General features: G+C 35.3%; 3 protein-coding genes across 6 annotated transcripts in view; 1 reads left to right on the forward strand and 2 right to left on the reverse strand.

Moving 5' to 3' along the window:
* Positions 1–24,927, reverse strand: part of LOC127519777 (carcinoembryonic antigen-related cell adhesion molecule 1-like) — a 220,092-nt gene that overhangs the window by 178,978 nt on the left and 16,187 nt on the right. Inside the window, exons 7-8 of one of the 4 annotated variants that reach the window (XM_051907341.1) lie at positions 17,092–17,195; positions 5,105–5,236 (exon numbers count right to left, since the gene is read on the reverse strand). The exons of the other annotated variants lie outside the window; for them this stretch is intronic. The gene's annotated coding sequence lies outside the window, so the exon portion shown is untranslated. The remainder of the gene's footprint in view (positions 1–5,104; positions 5,237–17,091; positions 17,196–24,927) is intronic. 4 annotated transcript variants of the gene reach the window in all.
* Positions 1–24,927, reverse strand: part of LOC127520214 (uncharacterized) — a 253,678-nt gene that overhangs the window by 143,384 nt on the left and 85,367 nt on the right. The gene's annotated exons all lie outside the window — the stretch shown is intronic.
* On the forward strand, positions 639–21,302 carry LOC127519814 (SLAM family member 9-like). The gene is made up of 6 exons (XM_051907430.1): positions 639–889; positions 4,273–4,590; positions 4,770–5,060; positions 17,111–17,227; positions 18,192–18,259; positions 20,448–21,302. Exons 1-6 carry the CDS (start codon positions 787–789, stop codon positions 20,496–20,498), a joined length of 948 nt encoding a protein of 315 aa, XP_051763390.1. The 5' UTR covers positions 639–786; the 3' UTR covers positions 20,499–21,302.

A 24,927-nucleotide genomic window follows, 5' to 3' on the forward strand; every position in this document is an offset into this window, starting at 1 on the left:
AAGGCAGCTTTGTATGACCTTCAGTGCATGCACCTGTTGTTGCAAACGTCTAAAGACACATTTAAATATTTAAATACATATGAGAAAAGTGTATAATGTAGTGTTTTACTTGATAGTAACCTACTTTTGACAAAGAGACAGCACAAAAAGACAAACCGAAACTAGGACTGCAGATATGCAAATCATAAACAAAGCAGCTTGTGAGCCAAACAAGAACTGATGTGTCGATCACAACAAAAAAACATCCTGACAGACACACACCGACGGCCCTCAAAACATCTTACAATGGCAACAATCGATGAAAACAAGCATAATAACAGAACTGTTTTATAATCAGTTAAAACAAGAACCAGCGAAAGCACTGTATATCATGTTGACATTTTTACATTCAGAAACAATCTATCTGTGAAATCAGATAGTTACACTTCTGCAGATATTCCGAATCATGGCATGTGAGCGTCTCAACGGAAGAACGCTGTGCTGCAGAAACGCTCTAAGCTGATAATCTTTGTATGTTATCAAAAAGATGCATGATAGGTAAGAGTCTAGTTTAATCTAGGTCAGTATTGATTTGGTGTTTTTGATGGATTCTGTTTTTTTTATTTTTTTGTAAAGCTGTTTTGTGAAGGTATTAAGTGTGAGATTCATTAAAAACAGGACAGGAAAAAGCATCTTCACCTAGAAAATAAACAACACACATGCACTGAATGCACACTTTTCATCTCTGAAGAAAACCAACCACAGCAGGTTTCAGTTTGACTCAGAAGATGAGCTGATAGAGTCACAATGAGAGATGGCAGACATTTTTACCTATTTTTCAGACTTTTTGCATTGAAGACAATGTTTCCCATGATTGCTCTGTTCTGTTTGTGCTGGTGGAATTTGACTGGTAAGTTATGGCTTAATATCAGTAACATTCTTCACAGATGTTAAAAATCAAGGAAAATGATGCTATCAACTTGCCATAGTGAATGTATCTTCAACCAGTGTTTGCGGAAAACTTAGCACATTATCTTGGAATGATAAGAGCAGATTTAATTTATAGATTTGAACTGAATTGGCTGGATTCAAAGCAACTTTTGCAAATTCAGATTTAGATTCAAATAAAGTGCATTCAAATGAGCAAGAAAAAATGACTTAAAACAGTTACTGCACCACAAGTAATTTTAATGGCCGCCTGGAAGCACTTTATTTTACTGTCCTGTTCCCCATGTACTGTACACACTACGTACTTAATATAATAATTACAATAACCAGGTAATGACTAAGTACTAACCCTGAACCTACCCCTAAACCTAACCTTAACCCATGTAGTTACCTTAAATTAATTAGTACTTTTTAGGCAAGTTCACATTTTTAAAATAAAGTGCAACATTACAAGTGTACAGTAAGTAAACATAAGTTTACCTGTGGAGAATGTGAAAAATGTGACACCATAAAAAAATGCTCGGTTATTTAAACCCAAATTTGGGTAAAATATGAAGAAACCCAACCGTTGGGTCGAAGATTTGATTTAAAAATTTAACCCCAATGGTTGGGTTTGTCCACACTTTACCCATTTTTTAGAGTGTAATAATGAAAAAAAAATGGATCATAAACATTTTGACTCAGTATTTTAAAATAAGCTATCACATAACAAATGTTTACTTAAAGACCACAAAACAAATAAAAAAAGACCAAGGTCAAATGTTTACATACATATGATTCTTATATTTTGTGCCGTCACCTGGATGATCAAAAGTTGAAAACGTTCACTGATGCTCAAGGCAACATATATTCAAGACTTTTGAAACGTGATTGTTTGAAACTTTTGTTTCAAGATCTTACTTTTAGCACTGCTCTTGAGAAGCTACAGTGCATAAAACTTTTACATGTTTCAAGACAAAATAAGAACGATTTACCCTGATCATCCTGTGCAATCCCTCAATGCATCATGTTGCCCTCTTGAGCATCAGCGCATGTTTGCACCTTTTGTAATAGTTGTGTATAATAAGTTGTCCTCAGTGTAAAACAATGGATCCCAAAATCATACAGTCAATGTTGGAAATGGCTGAAATATGCAGGTGATGTTAGAAAACCAAAGAATGTGCTGGACCTGGAGGATTCTGAAGAAAAGTGGTCTAAATGGAAGAAGAGGACTAAATGAAAAGCAACATGCAATTTATGATGACCATATCAATTTATGAAAAAAATGTGTGCGTATATGTAGTTCAGTATGCTGAAAAATATTTTAGAGCTAAGCAAAACTTAGCAAAACTAGAAATATAACACATTTTATTTTATTTATTTCCATTTTTCATGGCCTGGAAATACATCCATCCTCCAAGCCACCACGGGATGCCAACCATTTTAAAATTCCTGGTTATTTCCATGTTTGTCTAGACAGTGTATCAGTGGCTTGAGCACTTTGAACAGAACTGTGTAATATAATCATTTTTATGATCCATTGTGATGCTGATGTGAATGATTCTGCACTGATGCATAAAAATCGATTGTAAAAAAATGTAATTACTAAGTATGTGGGCTAAATAAGGAACTCTCATTATGTATTAAGTTGTGTAGGCCCATGTCTAACGGAAGCAAAGCATGTGCATCTGATTTTTTGGTTTTGGTTTTGTTTTGTTTTTTCTTTTATGAAAAGAACATGCATGAATGTGAAAATAAAGCGTGGGACCTGCTTGATCTTAAACAGAGTTATTACGTGAAATAAACCATGAAAAAAATCTCACTCGCGCTGAATGACACACACAGAGAAAGATGCCTCTCAACTGCTTCTCTTTCAGTAACCAGTTCTTAAAAAGAAACATTTTCTTCTTAGTGAGCAGAACATGTTATTAATCTAAAGAACCTTTTTTCACTATAAAGAATTTTTGTGCAATGAAAAGTCTCCATTGATGTTAAAGGTTCTTCAAGGAACTATAGATGCCAATAAAGAACCTTTTTAGGGTGTTAAATAATGGCACAAATTCCAGTAAACTGACTAGTGCAAACCTTGGAAAATCATGTTGCGTGATTCATTTTAAGTGAAATTGAAAGAGAAAATGATGGCATGTGTGGGCAAGTAGGTAGCCCATACTCCAAATTTAGATACTCTCCTACTATAAATTTAGCGTCTGAAAGGGAAACTTAAATGCATATGCAATAAGGTAAGCCGCAAAAATAACTGTGTCCACACCTTTTCAGCGCTATTTTTTCACTGCGTGTCTTAAGAAAACCCTGACAGTAGTTTAACAACAAAATTTGGTTTGCGCTGGTGCAAGCTGTTAGTAAATCTGGCCCCTGATGTGTAGCATTATATTAGAGCCATGCATTTGTAACGTGTAAATCCTGTTATGTTCAGTTTTCATTTATTTCTAGTTCCTGTTCTCATTTTCTCTCTAGTCTGTTTTCATGGTTACTGATTTAAGTTACATTGTTCTGTTTCTAGTTAATTACATGTATTTAAGCTCTCAGTTTCCTGTGTTTCATTGTTCTGTATCATCTATGTAAAGCAGTTGTGTATGTTACTCTCCTGTGATCTCCTGAGTTTTCCTTGTGGATTTCATTATCGTCAGATTTGTTTCTCTACTCTTTCGTCATATGCTCTTTATAGCAGCCACTATGACAGCATTAGGGTTAGTAATAAACCTGCTGCCATATGTGACATTAATGTTAATCAAACAATAAAAGAAAAGAGGGAATCACTTGCTGTTCTTGACTGAACTACTTTTGAAGCTTTAATAATAATTTATAAGGAATACCTTATGCACTGACACTGTTTGTTATTTGCATCTTTGATCTTATTTTTAATACTAAAGATAATTTAAGATAGAGAGGTTTATTGTGATTATTAATAAAATAAATGGAGGAAAAGATGCATCATGATGCATAGAGAATCATTTCATAATCGAATCATTACCATCAAATCGTAATTGAAACGATTCATGAGGCAAGTGAAGATTCACACAATTATGAAGCAACAGAACAAATAATAAAATTCATTAGTCAAAAAGATCTACCGATCTAAATGTCCCATATTTCCAAATGTCAAAATGTGGAAAGTATGCAGGTGAATTCAAAATGTCATTGCTTCATTCATTTATTGTGCTCTAAATAGCAGATAACTTTAAAACACCATTAATAACATGTTCATACATCTCACCTTTCTTTTGCTTTTGTGTTTCTGCGGCTGTTCTGAATGGTTCAGTTACCTTTAGTTACAAACTACAGATGATTTCAGGTTTTGTAAACCTTCAGAAATCTCAGTCTGTGTAAAATCTGTTTGTTTTTCAGGTGTGTTTGGTGATTCAGTGTCAGTGATGGAGGGAGATTCTGTCACTCTAAACACTGATTTTACTGAAATACATGAAGAAGATGACATACTGTGGAAATATGGAGCTGAAAACTCTCTCATAGCTAAAATGAAGAAAAAGAACCAAATCTTCCACACATATAATGTTACTGATGGGAGATTCAGAGACAGACTGAAGCTGGACGATCAAACTGGATCTCTGACCATCACAAACATCACAACTGAACATGCTGGAGTTTATCAACTAGATATAAGTGGAGCGAAAAAATCATCAAAAACATTCAGTGTTTCTGTCTATGGTGAGTAAAGACATTTTTTTTTGTTTTGTTCACATATTCTTGATTTTTGGTTTAAACATTTTGTTGTGTGAGATGATCACACGTTAACACGCTAAACAAACACTCAGCACATTCAGCTGGAAATAAGATTGATTTATATTTTATATATGTTAATATTTCTGTTTATTCTCTTCTTTCAGCTCGTCTGCCTGTTCCTGTCATCATCAGTAACTCTTCACAGTGTTCTTCATCATCATCATCAAATTGTTCATTGTTGTGTTCAGCTGTGAATGTGAGTCATGTGACTCTCTCCTGGTACAAAGGAAACAGTTTATTGTCCAGCATCAGTGTGTCTGATCTCAGCATCAGTCTCTCTCTACCTCTGGAGGTGGAATATCAGGATAACAACACCTACAGCTGTGTGCTGAACAATCCCATCAGCAACCAGACTCAACATCTGGACATCACTCAACTCTGTCACACATGTGCAGGTACAGCAGCACTGATAATAGTATTTTTGTACACATTCACCTACATTGATGACTCTCTCTCTCTTTTACTCTGCTTCAGCTCCTCCAGACTCAGTGTCTCTGATAGTGTTGATCTCTGCTGCTGCTGGTGGTGGAGGATTTTTGTTGATTATATTTGCAGTCGGAATCTGGTGCATCTGCAGGAAATGTAAAAAAGCAGGTCAGGAGATCAAATGCACATGTTGAAATATTTATGTTTTTTAATGCACAAATTTCAATATAAGAATGAAAACTGTTATTTTAACATATATGTGTTATGTTATTGTTAAAGCAGACCAAACCCAAAAGAAACACAAAACTGATTCAGCATTGTGTAAACCAAGAAAACGAAAGAAGGTAAGATCATTTATGACTGTGTTGCAAGAAGTTGTTGCAGTCAGTTAGTGTAACTGAAGTTTGCAGCATCAGATGGTGGTCAGCCTTGTAAGGAACAGCTTGAAAAGCATATTTTATGCTATTATTACTGTTTGCACCTCAGTGTACACCTATCAGGCATAACATTATGACCACCTTCCTAATGTAGTGTTGGTCCCCCTTTTGCTGCCAAAACAGTCCTGACCCATCAAGGCATGGACTCCACTAGACCACTGAAGGTGTGCTGTGGTATCTGACACCAAGATGTTAGCAGCAGATCCTTTAAGTCCTGTAAGTTGTGAGGTGGAGCCTCCATGGATCGGACTTGTTTGTTCAGCACATCCCACAGATGCTCGATTGGTTTGAGATCTGGGGAATTTGTAGGCCAAGTCAACACCTCAAACTCGTTGTTGTTGTTCTCCTCAAACCATTCCTGAACCATTTTTGCTTTGTGGCAGGGCGCATTATCCTGCTGAAAGAGGCCTGCAGAAAAATTTCTATATTTAATACTTTATAAATGAATAATAATACGTTTCCGGCAACGGTATGCACGTCGAGTTACGGAGGAAGAGAAGCCTCTGACACGGCGCATGACGTACGAACACGGAAGCGCAGAGGATAGAGCAAAAGAAAACACTTGTCATGAATTACAAGTCTAAAATGAAAACTTTTAACCCTTGTGTACTGTTGCAGGTCCGTTTTGATTCTTGAGTTGTCGGAAATATCAGTTAACCTATGTTTTTTTTCTTGAAATTTTGTGACTTTTTATCATTTAGGGTCATGAACATGCATGCAAAGTTTCAACACGCTTATGTGTTTTGACATATACACACTAAATTTTGGTTACTTTGGTGATGTTCGCGGGTCAATTTGACCCACATATTTTAATGTTCTAAGGCAACTGTACAGACCTAAAATAATAAAATAAAATAAAATAAAAATATATATTTTGTTATTTTAGTTTTTTACTACCCTATGAAGCTAAAGCTTTTCCTAATCTGTGTCCACAGAATAATATAGGGTTCATAGACAATTGGAAAAGTTTTTGGGGCAGACCTGACCTGACCTGTTGAAAAGAGATGATATTCATCCATCCTGGGATGGTGCCGCTCTTCTCTCTAGTAAATATGGCACATAGTCTTTGAGCTGAAACATGACAAACTAGGGTCCAGGTCAGGAAGCAGACAGACTGGCTAAACCGACCGTCTGCTAGCCGTCTCACGTCACAGAAGTCAGATAAATCCCAACACATAGAGACTCTTTCACCTAGATATTATCACATAGAGACTGTGTCTGTACCCCTAATTAGTAAATACAAAAAACTCCCAAACCTATTTAAAGATAAAAATTTAATTGATGTTCAACAAATAAAAAACAGATATAATGCAGATGAACAATGATAAAGCTTGGTTTGCTTATTATTAGATCCCTTTTTTTCAAAAGCATTGATTGTAAATGATATTATCACAGACAATAATCTACTGTAGATGTGCTGTGTTTGACAGAAACCTGGTTAAAACCAGACGATTACTTTAAATGAGTCCATGCCTTAAGGTTACTATTATCAACACGAGGCAAAGGGGGAGGTGTTGCTGTTATTTATAGTAATATCTTCAGTATTACTCAAAAGTTTTTTAAATATAATTCATTCGAAGTGATGGTGCTTTATGTACGATTATGTAATGTAAGTGACAAATCCCATTTGACATTTGTGCTGGCTACTGTATACAGGCCACCAGGACACCATACAGACTTTATCAAAGAATTTGCTGATTTTCTATCAGAGTTAGTACAGTTAAAATAGTCAATTACAGGCTGATCTCGAATCTACCTTTTCTGTCAAAAATACTAGAAAAGGCAGTATCATCGCAACTATGTTCCTTCTTAGAAAGAAATGTGAAGATTTCCAGTCAGGATTTAGACCGTACCATAGTACTGAGACTGCTCTCATTAGAGTTACAAGTGATTTGCTCTTATCATCAGATCGTGGTTGTATCTCTGTATTAGTTTTACTAGATCTCAGTGCTGCTTTTGACACTGTTAACCACAATATTCTTTTGAATTGACTTGAAAATTATGTTGCCATTAGTGGAATTGCATTTGCATGGTTCAAATCATACTTATCTGACCGTTATCAGTTTGTATCAGTAAATGAAGAGATGTCATATCGATCACAAGTTCAGTATGGAGTACTGCAAGGCTCAGTACTAGGACCGTTGCTTTTCACTCTGTACATGCTACCCTTGGGAGATATCATTAGGAAGCATGGCGTTAGTTTTCACTGTTATGCTGATGATACTCAGCTCTATATTTCTTTGCGGCCTGATGAAACTTACCAATTCACAAAATGAACGGAATGCATAGCTGACATAAAAAATTGGATGACCAGTAATTTCCTACTACTAAATTCAGAAAAAACAGAGATTCTAATTTTTGGACCAAAAACCTCTGCACGTAATAACCTAGAATACTGTCTAACACTTGATGGCTGCTCTGTTAAAGATGCAATAATATTTTTGCAGTAAAATATCAAAAATCCACTAGGCCAGTGTTATATATTTTGTTCACTTGAGTACTTACAATATCCCAAATGTTTCCAACTATTTGTAAATCGTGACAAAATTGCAATTTTAACCAAGGCTCCGGGACGCGTGAGGAGTCGCCTGTCAATTGCGTCATACCCGCGTTACCCTCGGTTTCCGGTTTTATTTTGTAGAAACCATGGAAACACCAAATACGCTTTAATATATTACACTTTTTAATAGACAAGGCAACAACTGTTTTGATATATTTATAGACAGAAAACTAATTATTGTTATATAGCTCAACACATTTAGTCTTATTGTTTAAATCTAATTTTCTTGATTTTTTGCGAGTACCATGCTTTACCGTGCTAGCTAACATAGCATAATCAGATGCAGCTTTATTTTTAGTAACAGTAATACAGAATTTTCTCCATCATACAATACGTTTTAAAATGAATTGCATGCCATTTATCAACACAAGCCATCCAGCATTTAATATAATATTTAAAATCGATCTAGCTTACTGCAGTGTGTCTCAAACAAGTGTCTCACAGCAGCCACCGAGCAAACGCACAGAGTAACGTTATAACATAATTTTCTACACTCTCAAATGTATCTAATATAATAAACAGAGCTGCATTACCTCATACTCATGACCGGAAAAGCGGAAGCGGCGCCGGCGACTGTGGCATAATAAAAGTTCCGCTGCTCGCGAGGCGTGTGTTGCGCAATCGCTCCAGCGGCCTCGTTCAGCTCCCACAACACTCGGTCCTGCTCTGCTTCATACTACAATAACGTTAATAATCGCATCCATGAACATGATTTCTTCCCGAGTCCTATCCCTATTCTTTTGCACCGTCCGTTGAGGTGAAGACCACATGTCCCAAGATTCCGCGCTCAAACTTGGCATCATCAAGCTACGCCTTTGTTTTGAATAGGCCTCTAGCGGACAAAATTTTTACATATTGCACCTTTAAGTCTTCGTCGTCAGTTAGGAACCTGGGTGTGCTCTTTGATACCAATCTTTCATTTGAAAGCCACATTTCTAGCATCTGTAAAACTGCATTCTTCCATCTTAAAAATATATCTAAACTACAAAATATGCTTTCAATGACAAATGCGGAACAGTTAGCTCATGTGTTCATGATCTCAAGGCTGGATTATTGTAATGCTTTGCTGAGTGGTTGCCCTGCATGCCTAATAAACAAACTCCAGCTGGTCCAAAATGCAGCAGCTAGAGTTCTTACTAAACCAGGAAGTATGATCATATTAGCCTGGTTCTGTCAACCCTGCATTGGCTCCCTGTTAAACATCATATAGATTTTAAAATCTTGCTAATTACTTACAATGCACTAAATGGTTTAGCTCCCCGGTACCTGAGCGAGCTCTTAACGCATTATAGTCATTCACGTCTATTGCGATCTCAGAATTTAGGCCTGTTGATTCCTAGAATATCAAAATCAACTGCAGGCGGTAGATCCTTTTCCTTTTTAGCACCTAAACTTTGGAACAGTCTTCCTAGCATTGTTCGGGCAGCAGACACACTCTGTCAGTTTAAATCTAGACTAAAAACACATCTCTTTAACCTGCCATACACATAACACATTATCTACCTCTATAATTCAAATCATGTAAATTGTTAGGCCTCATAAATTAGGTCAGCCGGAACCGGGAACACTTCCCATAACACCTGATGTACTCGCTACATCATAAGAAGAATGGCGTCTACGTTTATATTAGTCTCTCTCTGTTTATCCCGAGGTTTGCCGTAGTCTGCCAGATCCAGGCCATATCCAGATGAAGGACCTGCACCTAGACACGACGACAACGCAGCCCTGAAGTATCAACTAAACTATCCCCTGCGAAGGCCTCCTTCCCTTTCCTTTCCCTATGTATAGATTAAACATTATTAAAATGATTCAAGTTCGCATAGATCTGTGGAAACGACTCATTTTTCTGTATTATGCGGGCCAGACAAGCAATTTGGCGATGTCACTTTGTAAAAAAGACTAAGCATCTGCGCACATACACATTCAAATGCGCAAACCTATAGATTAAACATGTAAATCAACGGCAAGAAAAGCATTAAAAGTCTTCTGTTTTCAGTTAAAAAGGTGTCATTTAAACAGCCCCTAAATTAATAATTAAAATTTTTTACAACGGAAGTGAACCGAATTCAATCAAAAACCTACTTTAGCTCGATAATAACTTTTTCCTAGAGCTGCTGTAAAGCCAAAACAATCTCTGTCCATTCATTTTCCTATCACTGTAAAACTGTTTTGAAACAATCTGTATTTTAAAAAGCGCTATATAAATGAAGATGACTTGACTTGACTTGATTTGACTTGACTTATTTCAATACAAAAAAATATTTTGACAGCCACATATGGTAAAAATGAGCTATCATTTCTTTTTTCAATCTATCTGAAATACTATCTAACCTACACTGTTTTTCTTGAAATTTTGTGACTTTTTCTCATTTAGGGTCATGAACATGCATGCAAGGTTTCAACATGCTGATGTGTTGTGAAATGTGCATACAGAAATGTTATGTTCTTGCTGTTCGTGGGTCAATTTGATCCATATAGACAGCCATTCAAAAGCAACTACAGACCCAAAATACAAAACACTTCTGTGTTGTATGTCAGAACTCCTCAACTCAAGTACTGAAGTGCCAGTGTCTTACTGAGTTTAATAACTTTTTATTTTCAAAGTTTGTGAAAATATAAAGTTGTTTTTTCCCGTTAATTGTCTGTCCCACTTTTTGAGCATAGATATGAAAATGACTTTCCAACTTAAATTGTTAAAATTCTTGAATACTTCAGAGCACAGACTTAAGTTTGGTATCTTTTTAAAGGGAACACTTCACAGATTATTGTAGAAGTAAAAACGTTGTAAAAGTAAAGTTTAAAAAAAGTTATAGAAGTTTATGAAAATTTAAAATATATAAAATATATATTTTACAAAACATGTTGAACTCTAAAACTTCAAGAAAATCAAAGTTAAATATCTGAACAAGTTCTGTGCCAAATTTTAGATTAATATATATATATATATATATATATAATAAAAAACAAAACTTTCAGTAAGATTCTTTGAGCACAGTACCAAACTTTCCCACTAGATGACATCCAGACTCCACCAGTGACCATATAAGGACTCTTTGATTTCCATATATGGTTTGAGTGATCTGAACCATATTTTTCCATACTTTTCAAAATATTTATGAAGTAGACATCCTAATCAGAAGAAGTTTGTGCAGTAATGTTAATATTTGATTTGAAAACTCATTTCAATCCCTAAAACACGTATAAAAACATACGGAAAGAATCAGAGCGTGTAATAGTTTGGCACCACATCACAAATGAAGAATCTATCGATATTTATCTATTGCTCTGTCATTTCTTTTGAAAATCAGTCACCAAATATGAAAACTAGAGTCTGAAAACTTTCAAATGATAGTTTGTCAAGATTACTTTAGGTTTAGACTAGGATAATTATTGTATAATGGTAAATGTCCCACGGGTGGGGGGAGGGGCAGTTATAAAAACAGTGTTAAAACATTTTTATAAATCATAAATTCAGATATTTATTCTTTGTAATGTGTGAAAAGTATTGATATTAAAAGTTAATTATTTGTACATGATTGTATGTTTGTTTGTTTTTTGTTTTTTTTTCAGTGTGATTTTTGAGGAATTGTATTGAATCCAGTTAGGGTCAATTTGACTCGGACCATACAGGCAGTCGCCAGAAATCAACAGTGCATGAGGGTTAAAGAGGAATGTTGGAGGATTTTGACATTAGAGAAGAGGAGCTTAAAGGGATAGTTCACCCAAAAATGAAAATTCTGTCATCATTTACTCACCCTCAGGTTGTTCCAAACCTGTATAAATTTCTTTGTTCTGTTGAACACATAAGGAAGAAATTTTGAAGAAAGTTTGTAAAAAGGACACTTTGGGCCACCATTGACTTCCATAGTATTTTTCATTCCTACTATGGAAGTCAATGGTGGCCCAAAGCGGCTTGGTTACAAACTTTCTTCAAAATATCATCTTTGGCATTCAGCAGTACAAAGAAATTTATATAGGTTTGGAACAACCAGAGAGTGAGTAAATTATGACAAAATTTTCATTTTGGGGTGAACTATCCCTTTAAGTTTGTTGTCCAGCAATCCTATTTGTTTGAACCATGAGAGGCGTCTTCTCTCACCTGAGCTTACGCCACTCCTACAACATGTATCGGGTCAGAGGTCACTCTACTGCCAAAAGTCATTTGCCCGAAGCTAGTTATTATAGTTTATAATGTTTTAAATATGGATATTTTTTTATTTTTGGGATTAAAAATCTCGACCCAGATTCACTACCATTATAATGCTTGGAAGAGCCAGGATATATTTTAATAAAACTCTGATTGTGTTCATCTGAAAGAAGATAGTCATATACAGCTTGAGGGTGAGTAAATCATGGGATAATTTTCATTTTTGGGTGAACTATCCCTTTAAAAGGACTTCAATTGACTTCCATAGTATTTTTACATATCAATAAGATTCTCATAGATGAATAACACTGAGTTATAGCTACACTAGCTACAAGTGGCTGATTGTCAGTGACGAAGTGACTGTACATCACTGATTTGGATAAGCTGATGACTTTTGATGGACAGTGACCGGTGACAATGCAACATGTGATCAGACTAATACAAATGGTCAGTACATTACTGTGGAAGGAACGCCTACTAAAAAATATACAGGCTATCCTCCAGATAAAAATATATACATAAACTAAAATCAATTAAAATGTTCAAATCTTTAAAACAATGACCTGTCAAAGAAATTATTTTACAGAAGCATATAAAGCATGCATATTAAATCTGAGTGAATTTGAAACAAAATTCTGTTATTATAATTTTTTAAATGTTTTAAACTGTTGCTCTTGACTGAATGTATATTTTTCCCTGCAGAATTCAAAGGAGTCCGTGTATGGAAATATCATCCCAAAACGCTGATCAAATACAACATCTCTGCCAAGATGTTTTTCTTCCTGACTGTTTTTTTTTTTTCCAGTTTAATCTGTTTTTTCTTTTTCTTTTGCAACTCTCATAAGTTGATATTGTTGTATCTGAAATTTTGTTGCTTTGTATTAAGGTAGTGATTCACAAGTGGCAAATCATCCAGAAATTAAAACTAAATGTTTTATTTTTAGCTCACACACATTGAAATGTACTATTTTTTTTTTTTTTTTTTTTAAATATTTACCCCACCCTTCACTGTTCACACACAGTCCTGTTTAAAGAGAAAACTGAATATCAATGCACAGTTGTTCACAGTATCTCACATGTTCTGCTGGATATTTTGGCAAAATCAGCACATCATCGCCCTCTAGTGTCCAAAGCAGAAAGTCACATCTCTCTAATAATATCTCTAATTTTACCCGACACAGTGCGCTATAAATAGATGCTGCAGTTCTCACAGAGGAAGAACTGAAGAACTAATATAATGAACTAGTGATGGGCGCTTTCGAAACATGGAGCTTCGACACTTTTGCAAATCATTCGTTTCTAACAGGTGATTTGGAGCGCGTATCAAACTACCAAAGTCACGTGGTTTCAGTACTGTCCAGAAATTCCAATGGTGCGCCGCTAGGGGGCGATGATCACTGAACTCACGAACTAGTCTAGTGTGTATGATTTTTACCTTCTCGGATCAGTTTTTATGCATTTGTACGCATTTACGAACACATTTGTATAAATAAAAAAGAAGAGTTTAAGTTAAAAGTCTCTTGGACTGATTAGCTCTCCATAAAACAAACAAAACAAACCCGAAAATGTAGCCTAATAAAATAGGCTTATACATATTATAAAGACACTTCATGATGCTATGTTTTGTTAATTGCATTTTTATAGATTACAAATTAAATAAACATTTACAATTGGTCTGTAAAAGGTGTTTTATGCATGTTTGGACTAAGTTTTCGCTGCTTTTACACTGTTCTGACCAGCAGGGGTCACCAGCGTGTGAATCATTTCGCGAAGCAGTTGATTCAATTGATTCGAAGCTTTGAAAAGCATAATTTCTCACATTCCTTCTGTCCGAACACTGACAAAACTTGAAGACATTAAAAAATAATTAAAACCCTCAGTGTCAAACAGTTTCTCATCTTGTTTTGTTCAGTAAATTAAAGAGTCTTATAGGGATAGTTGTAGGAGTTTCTTGTTCAGAGTTTCTGAACATAAAAGAAGATATTTTGAAGAATGTGGGTAACCATACAGCTGATGGTAGCCATTGACTTCCATAGTATTTTTTTTTTCCTACTATGGAAGTCAATGGTTACAGTAAAATGTTTTGCTACCAACATTCTTCAAAATATCTTCTTCTGTGTTCAACAGAAGAAAGAAACTCATACAGGTTTGTAACAACATGAGGGTGAGTAAATGAAGACAATATTTTCATTTTTGTGTGAACTATCTCTTTAAAAATCTGCTCACTTAGCAGAACAGGAAGAAACTGTGCATCTACAAACTGAGCACACACTGAATGCCCACTCTCATCTACAAGATGTTTGCAGACCCAAAAGATCAAACCACACCTCTGTAGAAAAACTGACCGCAGCCACTTTCAGTTTGACTCAGATGAACCTCGGAAAACTGGTACTGTGAGGTGGCAGACAATTTTATCTATGTTCTTAAGTACAAAAGCTGCCACTGGGGCGGTACCTTTTCAAAAGGTACTAATATCATTTAGGTAGCAATATGTATACTTTAGGCACTTATATGTACCTTTGTGATAATGATATACAACCTTCAGGGGTTAATAAGGTACAAAAGTATGTTTTTAAATGTGCCACCCCAGTGACAGCTTTTGTACCTTTTTTTCTTAGAGTCTACCCTACAAAAAGTAAGTTAAATGACAGTAATTAAAGAAATAAAGAATATTTCACCTATTAAGAACAGTTAAAGTTTTAATAACAGCCAGATGAACTATAATAGTGTATCATGCACATGCGTGTGAATAGGAGGGTCAAACTCTGTGGTGGGAGGATTCACACTTTAACAGTTCTGCTGCATGTTTCACAGGTGGTATTATTAGATCACACACTGAACCGCTGAAGAAAATGTTTCACATGATTGTTTTGTTCTGTTTGTGCTGGAGGCGTCTGATCGGTAAGTTATGAAAGCATTATTATGGCTTAATAATAAAGTAACAAAGCTGCTGCTATTGTGTAATTAGATTATTTCCATCTTCTCAGAAAATTTCCATATATGTATATATATATATATATATAAAGTGAAATTACTAAACCTAAACAGTCTGATAAAAATGCTCATTTTAGAAGAAAATTTCAGACGGCACTTAGAGGCTTTTGCATCTGAAGTCTTATAATTCATGGAAATACATTAGTCAAAACATTTTTAAAAAGGCACAATTAAACTTGTACTTTCGCTCTACAATAATTATCATGTATTTGTTTTTAATAAATTATGTTACTTTAAACATTGATTTGTTTGTTTTTGATAATACATATAATATTTATGATAATATAAATATTATATGTATTATTATTATGTATTATAAATATTATATGTGCAGTGTATTATTGTGTTGGGTTATGTGCTTGTTTAAATGGACATTTGTAAAAGTAATAATAATAATAGTAATACAATATATCTTTCCATATTACTCTGTTTTCCAGGTAAATCCGTAAGCGCTGCAATGTTTTCTGCTTGATTCTAACAGTCTCTCAATTACGGTAGCAGTTTATAAAGAGAGTTGACATTTGTAACACATTTATCTGTGTCAAAGGACTGTCCATATGCCAGTGATATACAGCTACAATTTAATTTAATCCTTATTGGTGCCTACTATAATCCTTATTCACTGTAAAAAGAAGTTGCTGCCTTAAAATTTTAAGTACAATAAACTTAGCTGTAGTTGACTCTTGTATAACTTAAAAAGTTGAAATTTTCTTAAATTATTTAAATGAGTTAAAGTAATGCAAAAACATATGTTGTCATAACTTATCAGTCATATCATTTTTTTTTTTTTACAGTGTTGGTACCCTAAATATTTGGCTCTCACACATCTGGCTGTTTGTATATCTTGCCTTTCTTTTGCTTTTGTGTTTTTGCTGCTATTCTGAATGCTTTTCAGTTACAAACTACAGCTGATTTCAAGCTTTGTAAACCATCAGAAGCTTTAATCAGTGTAAAATCTGTTTGTTCATCAGGTGTGTTTGGTGATTCAGTGTCAGTGATGGAGGGAGATTCTGTCACTTTATACACTGATGTTACTGAAATACATGAAGATGAAGACATACTGTGGAAATATGGAGCTGAAAACTCTCTCATAGCTAAAATGAAGAAAAAGAACCAAACCTTCAACACATATAATGGTACTGACGGGAGATTCAGAGACAGACTGAAGCTGGATGATCAAACTGGATCTCTGACCATCACAAACACCAGAACTGAACATGCTGGAGTTTATCAACTAGAGATAATTGGAGAGAAAAAATCACCAAAAACATTCAGTGTTTCTGTCTATGGTGAGTAGAGATCATTTGTTCAAATGTTTACATATTCTTATTTTATATTTACATTCACCTTTAATCATTTTATAGTTTGAGGTGACACTTACTGTCAAGACACTAAACACTCACTCAACACAAAAATTTACTATTCACAACCAATTCACAAAAAAAGACATATTTTTGTTCATATTTATCAGTATTCACTGATGTTTTTCAGCTCGTCTGCCTGTTCCTGTCATCAGCAGTAACTCTTCACAATGTTCTTCATCATCATCATCATCAAATTGTTCATTGGTGTGTTCAGCTGTGAATGTGGGTCATGTGACTCTCTCCTGGTACAAAGGAAACAGTTTATTGTCCAGCATCAGTGTGTCTGATCTCAGCATCAGTCTCTCTCTACCTCTGGAGGTGGAATATCAGGATAAAAACACCTACAGCTGTGTGCTGAACAATCCCATCAGCAACCAGACTCAACATCTGGACATCACTCAACTCTGTCACACATGTGCAGGTACGACAGGGCTAATAAAATGTGTTTATTTACTGACCTGATCTCTGTCTTCAGTTGTAGATCAGACTGACACTTACATGACTGTCTCTCTTTCAGTTCCTCCAGTCTCAGTCTCTCTGATAGTGTTGATCTGTGCTGGATCTCTGTTGTTTGTAGCTGCTGTCATCGGGATCTTCTGCATCTACAGGAAACATAGGAAAACAGACAAAGAAGGCAAGTGTTACTTACTGCTTTTAAACAAGTAATTTAACAAATAAAACTTAAATATGCTATAAATCAGTCAACTAAATTAATGTGTAGTTATTTGGTTTGACCATTTCTGTAAATTGCACTCAAATCAGAATTCGTGTCTATTTGTATATATTGATACTGAACGTCACTCTGTTGTCGCACAAAAACAGAATCTGCAGACTGCACCAACACTGAAAATGCATGAATAATGAATAAATGAATAAATGTTTATTTTTAATTCAAAATGAAAAGAAAGCTTTCTCTATTTTATGAACAAATTCATGCAGTTGGTGCTCAAATTAAAATCTATATGAATGATGATTTTTGTTGTTCCAGTTCAGCCTAAATGCTGTAAATGACATTCTCGATTCATGTGCGAAGTAGATTTGTTACAGAATTTATTCATCTTTGTTAAAGTTAGTTAAGTTGTTCATTGTTCATGTTAGTTCACAGAGCATTAACTAATTATAACAAATACAAATTCTGATTATTACAATGTATTAGAAATCTGAAATAACTAAGATTAATAAATGCTGTATTGTTCATTGTTAGTTCATGCTAACTAAAGGTGTTAAGGTAACGTTTTACAATAAGGTGCCATTACTTAACATTAGTTAACTACTTTAGTTAACATGAACTAATAATGAACTGCACTTCTACAACATTTATTATTCTTAGCTAATGTTAATATTAATATTTACTAATGCATTATTATAATTAATGCACTGTGAACTAACATGAACAATGAACAAATGTATTTTTTAACTGTTAACAAAGATTAATAAATACTCCGCCCATTGTTTGTTCATGTTAGTTAATACATTAACTAATGGTAACAAATGAGACCTTACTGTAAAGTGTTACCGTAGCTTCAGACCTTATTGTAAAGTGTTACTGTAGATTGAGTTTTGTGATTTTAATGCATCTATTATTGCTGTTGAAACAGTTGAGACTTGTGAGGAAGAGATCACTTATGCTGAAACAACGTTCAACAAAAGAAACTCACAAGAACTGGTAAGACAATCTGTTAATTTGTTGAGTAATCGTAAAAGAGTCCGATGTAGATCAGTATGCGCTTGTGATTTTGTCTGTATAATATGGAAGCCCATTTCTACCAGATACACTGTAAAAAAAAAAAAAAAGACTGATAAGTTATGACAACATGTTTTTACATTAATTTAACTCATTAAAATAAGTTAAGCAAATTTAAACTTTTTTAAAAGTTATACAAGAGTCAACTCATTTTTAAAGTCAGTTTAATGTAATTTAGATTGAAATAACTTATACAGCTAAGTTGATCGTACTTAAAAATGTAATGCAGCAACTTTTTTTACAGCGTACAAACAAATAAAAATAAAAATGACTTGAATATTCGAAATTATGACTTAAAAAGTCAAAATAATGACAAACTAATTTAGACTTAGTATGTAACAATTTCGCCAGTTTGTGTCATAATTATGATTTACCAGAACATGTTTTATTTATGTGGCAGAAATGAGTCTCCATATTATGATCTATCACATAAATCTCACACACAACCGCACCATCAAATGTTTATAAAAGCCTAGAAAATACAAACCCGATTCCAAAAAAGTTGGGACACTGTACAAATTGTGAATAAAAAAGGAATGCAATAATTTACAAATCTCATAAACTTATATTTTATTCACAATAGAATATAGATAACATATCAAATGTTGAAAGTGAGACATTTTGAAATGTCATGCCAAATATTGGCTCATTTTGGATTTCATGAGAGCTACACATTCCAAAAAAGTTGGGACAGGTAGCAATAAGAGGCCGGAAAAGTTAAATGTACATATAAGGAACAGCTGGAGGACCAATTTGCAACTTATTAGGTCAATTGGCAACATGACTGTTTAGGAGCAAATATGGGCCGAGGATCGCCAGTTTGCCGACAAATACGTGAGAAAATTATGGAAATGTTTAAAAACAATGTTCCTCAAAGAAAGATAGGAAGACATTTGCTTATTTCACCTTCAACAGTGCATAACATAATTAAAAGATTCAAGGAATGTGGATGAATTTCAGTGCGTAAAGGACAAGGGCGCAAGCCTAAGCTGAACAACTGTGATCTCCGATCCCTCAGGCGGCACTGCATCAAGAATCGCCATTCATCTATAAGCGATATCACCACATGGGCTCAGGACTACTTTGGCAAACCTTTGTCAAGTACCACAATACGATGTTACATCCACAAATGCCAGTTAAAACTGTACTGTGCCAAAAGGAAGCCCTATGTTAACAGTGTCCAGAAGCGCAGGCGTTTTCTCTGGGCTTTCTCTTTTAAAATGGACTGTGGCAAAGTGGAAAACTATTCTGTGGTCAGACGAATCAAAATTTGAAGTTCTTTTTGGAAAACTGGGACGCCATGTCATCTGGACTAAAGAGGACAAGGACAACCCAAGTTGTTATCAGCGCTCAGTTCAGAAGCCTGCATCTCTGATGGTATGGGGTTGCATGAGTGCATGTGGCATGGGCAGCTTACACATCTGGAAAGGCACCATCAATGCTGAAAGGTATATCCTAGTTCTGGACCAACATATGCTCCCATCCAGACGTCGTCTCTTTCAGGGAAGACCTTGCATTTTCCAACATGACAATGCCAGACCACATACTGCATCAATTACAACATCATGGCTGCGTAGAAGAAGGATCCGGGTACTGAAATGGCCAGCCTGCAGTCCAGATCTTTCACCCATAGAAAACATTTGGCGCATCATAAAGAGGAAGATGCGACAAAGAAGACCTAAGACAGTTGAGCAAATAGAAGCCTGTATTAGACAAGAATGGGACAACATTCCTATTCCTAAACTTGAGCAACTCGTCTCCTCAGTCCCCAGATGTTTGCAGACTGTTATAAAAAGAAGAGGGGATGCCACACAGTGGTAAACATGGCCTTGTCCCAACTTTTTTGAGATGTGTTGATGCCATGAAATTTAAAATCAACTTATTTTTCCCTTAAAATGATACATTTTCTCAATTTAAACATTTGATATGTCATCTATGTTGTATTCTGAATAAAATATTGAAATTTGAAACTTCCACATCATTGCATTCCTTTTTTATTCACAATTTGTACAGTGTCTCAACTTTTTTGGAATCGGGTTTGTATATATCACATAACATCACATTTCTTCTTATTATTGTGATCATATCTTGTGTTATGCATTTTTTACAGAAAGTTGAAGAGGAGGGTCATGTGGAATATGCACCAATCACAATAAGATGATGATCAAACTTCAGTCTTTTTCAGAGTACAAGACCAACAAGACAAGAGACTCTACTGTGGTCTCATTTATTTACGTCTGCACGCAAATGTGGTTTGATCTGTTGGACAGGCAGCTTGTGCATGAGAATGTTTCTACTGCTAGAAGTTTGTTTGATGTCTGTTTGTGATCTTATCGAGGTGTGAAAAGTGCGTCCGTGAGAAAAGCATGCAGTTTTTTCCATTCCTGCTCACATGAAACCACTTCACTTTTGTTCTATACAAAACCTACATTTTTATTTCTAACTTAAGCACTAAATATAAACTGTGCACACTGTGTAAACACTAAACATTATTGTGACAGTTCCTGTTTTGTCTGTTACTACAGTTAACAAGGAATAAAATACATCAATATACTAGACGAGTAAAGTTTGTAAACAAACATTAAGGTTGGCTTGAAAAAGCCTTGTCTGAAAGTTTGAAATAACTTTGAGAAGCTTAAAGTTTGAATTGAATTTTTGAAATTGAAGTTTGGGACAGAGAAGGAAAACACACACATTTCTAGCATGATTTATCACATTGTTAGCATGTTTAACATGTTGCTAGCATGATTTAGGCCAGTAAGAGATGATCCGCTGATCTCAAGAGGCACTCTTGTCCCTACTTGGCCACGTCACATCACTTTCACTTTCTTGATTTAAAGAGGTCATGAAGTGGATTTTTTAAAATTATTTTATGATGTTTCCTGAGGTGCACTTATAATGTTAGCATGATTTTTACATCTTAAATTGTCATAATTTAGAAATAAAAGGCATTTTTCTATCCTGATTTTAGCCCTCTGGCTTGAACACTCTGTTTGAAGGGGAGTGTCTTGCATTTGAAATATGTATTACATGTGGAACCCTTTTGGATACTGTTACTACATTTTTATGATTACAGTTGTTGAGATTAAGAAATCCTGAAGTGTTAATAATATATTTAGATCTTTTCCCATCACATAAAAGGTTGCAGTGATGAGCATGGCGCAGATGACAGTCTGTTGATCGCGTGAATGCAGTGACCTCGTTATATTGTGCAGAACAGCACCATTCATTATAACGGCAGATTTGGCAAGTGTCCAGATAAACTTGCACTGAATCAGGCCACTACATGATGACTGAATCATCAGATCAGTTTTTCTTCTCATAACTTTTGCTATAACAAATGTGCTTCAGAAACATAGTAACATCAACCAGAGAAACATTGAAGTTAAGAAGTCAAGGGTCAAGAGCCCAACTAAAGCAAGTGCTTACCTCCATAACGGTGACTTCAAACTTTATTATTTTCAATAAAACAGCACTAAGGCTTCCTGGAGGCTAAGTGAGAGCTGCCTGTGCAGGGCCAGTGCTAAGGGGCCAACGTTTTGCCAATAAGCAAATTCTCAGGGGCCCTGCGCTGGCAGCCCTAAGTGGGCCGGTAAAGGGCCAGTGCAGGCTTTAACACATCACTAGCACATTGCTAGCATAGTTCAACATGGTGCTATCATGATTTAGCACATTGCTAGCATGATTTACCATGTTGCTAGCATGATTTATCACATTGATTGCATTGGTAACATGATTTAACATGTTGCTAGCATGATTTAGCATATTGATTGCATGTTGCTAACATGGTTTAACATGTTGCTAACAGGATTTAACACGTTGCTAACAAGGTTTAACATGTTGCTAACGTGATTTAACACATTGTTAGTATGATTTAACATGTTGCTAACATGGTTTAACATGTTGCTTGCAAGATTTAGCAAGTTGCTAGTACATTGATAGCATGATTAGCATGTTGCTAACATTATTTAACATGTTGCTAGCATGATTTAACATATTGCTAACATGATTTAGCACATTGCTAGCATGTTTCTAACATAAATTAACACATTGCTAACATTTTTAGAACACATTGTTAGCATCCCTGCTGAAAAATCCAGCTAAAACCAGCCTAAGCTGGTTGGCTGGTCTTAGCTGGTCAAGCTGGTCTCCCAGCCTGGGTTAGCTGGTGTTCAGCTGGTTTAAGATGGTCTCCCAGCCTCCCAGTCTCCTAGCCAACCAAAACCCCTCTAAAACCAGCTATGACCAGGCTGGGAGACCAGCTAAAACCAGCCTGACCAGCTTAGGCTGGTTTTTGCTGGATTTTTCAGCAGGGATGTCCTAGGCTAGTTGCTTGGCTTTGCTAGTAGATAGATAGATAGATAGATTTGAATTTTACACATGAATTGAGTGAACTGAATTGCACTCACAGCCTAGGCTATATGTTTTTTGGATTTGTTAAATATGTTTGTTTGATAATTTGTGAAAATAAATCATGTGTTTAAATTGCAGGTGAAACATCTGCTGTAATACTATAAATTAACTGTTATGAATGTAGAAGTAGGTAGTTTTCCCCACATAATGTGCTTATACCACTGCATAGAGCGCCATCTAGTGTTCAAAATAAGACTTCACGTCTGGAACAATAGACCCATTTGGAGCAGACGTCACAGTTCAGTCACTTGCAGCTGCGCGCGCATAATGGTTGCAGAAAAATAGCGGTAGCAAGTGGAGGAAAATGCAAAATCCAGAGAAAAAGAGAAAAACGTTTTGTTGTGCCTCTGGATGTTGGAATCGGAATGCAAAAAATATAGTCTTCATTTTTTATAGAATATCGTCGTTGAAGACGTCCTTTGAAGCTAAACGGAGACGTTTATGTTGCAAGTCACAGACTGGACTGATGAAACCTGCAATGATTAATCTACTATTAAAGCAGGAATTTGATGTAAACAGTAAGTCTACATAATAATTCACATATGCAGTTCATAGAGGACATACATACATAGCAGTTACAGCAAGAAATAATATTTAAACCTATAACATTTTACATAGATAACTTTAAAGTTAATTTAAAGTTATGTTTAAATTTAAACATAGCCTATAATATTTTTATTTCACAATTCTGAATTTTTTCCTTGCCTTTGCGTGGTTATATCTCCCAGTTCGGACTTTATAACTCGCAATTGTGAGTTTATTTTGCAATTCTGAGGGGAAAAAAACATATCTCACAATTCTGTTTTTCCTTCTAAGAAATGTGAGATATAAACTCAAAATGAACTTTTTATTCTTTTATTCTGTTCCTTCTATAGACTGCTACTGATGTCGTTTTCTGCAACCAGGTAGGCTCCGCCCACAAAAAAACGTCATGGCTGTTTACAAGCACCAAATTGGTCTATAACACTATTGTACTCTGATGCTTGTTTATTGGCTAAAAGAGCCAATCTAGATATGGCTTCGTCGTTCAATGCAAGTATATGGGATTTTTTTTCACTAGTTTATCATCCAGCAAGTCAAAGCTTTATGAGATCTACAAAACAGATGATAACAGTATACTACTAAAGTATGCATCCTATAAGTCGTATGCATACTAGATCATCATCAGGAATCAGCCCCACCATCTAATATAAGTAGGCTATATTAAATAAAATGCTTTTACAGTTGATTACACACTGTGTTCATATTGTTAAGGACCGAGTTGAACAGCTAGTTGGCCTGCGTAAAGGTCAGAAGTTGAATCCTTTGATATTTACAATTTTATAAATTGATCATTAGTTGTATGATATTGATTGAACTGATAAATGGCCCCATCTGGTGTGTTTTTGAAGAACAGCAGCTCACTGTGAGATCAACAGAAAACAGACAGTATTATACTGCTGGTATTCTGACTGTATATGAGACCAATCTGCTACCAACACTATTTAGGCTATACTTTGGTTTAAGTCTAGGGTTAGGGTTTGGGCTTTACGCTGTAAAAAAAAAAAAAAAAGATTATTTGAAGTACGATTTCAAGTGAGGTGAACACTTTTCCCAGTCATCTCATTGGCAAAATGTGTCCCAGTCAACCTGAACCTGTTCTATTGTTTTTCTTCCTCTGTGTCAAATGCAGTTCCTCATTGTGTGCCTGTAGATTAAAGTTGGAAGCTGTTAAATATAGTATCAGGACAGGAATAAACTCTTCGCCTACCAGCTAAACACACTCTGAATATATACTTAACCTCAAGACGTTGTCCAGATCAAACCACAACACTGAAGAAAACTGACCACAGCAGGTTTCAGTTTGACTCAGAAGGTGAACGCCAGTAAAACTGGAACTGTGAGATCAGACTCCGTTTTAACTTTGTACATTCCTCATATGCTATAATTGAAAACTGAATAGACAGCCATTTTAAAATCACTAAAGTTAGGCTCCATTTTACCATGACATGTAGTTTTGATATTACCTATAAATAACGTGCATGCGCATTATGAGGGTCAAACTCTGTCGCAGGACGATTCACATTAGTTCTGTTGTATTTCTTTAGATCAGTTGTGGTAGTCTTTTACTGATAGTATTATTAGATCAGACGTTTCACTGAACAACTGAAAATGTTTCACATGTTTGTTTTGTTCTG

This window comes from Ctenopharyngodon idella, chromosome 10 (assembly GCF_019924925.1).
Source record: "Ctenopharyngodon idella isolate HZGC_01 chromosome 10, HZGC01, whole genome shotgun sequence".
Classification (NCBI taxonomy): domain Eukaryota; kingdom Metazoa; phylum Chordata; class Actinopteri; order Cypriniformes; family Xenocyprididae; genus Ctenopharyngodon; species Ctenopharyngodon idella.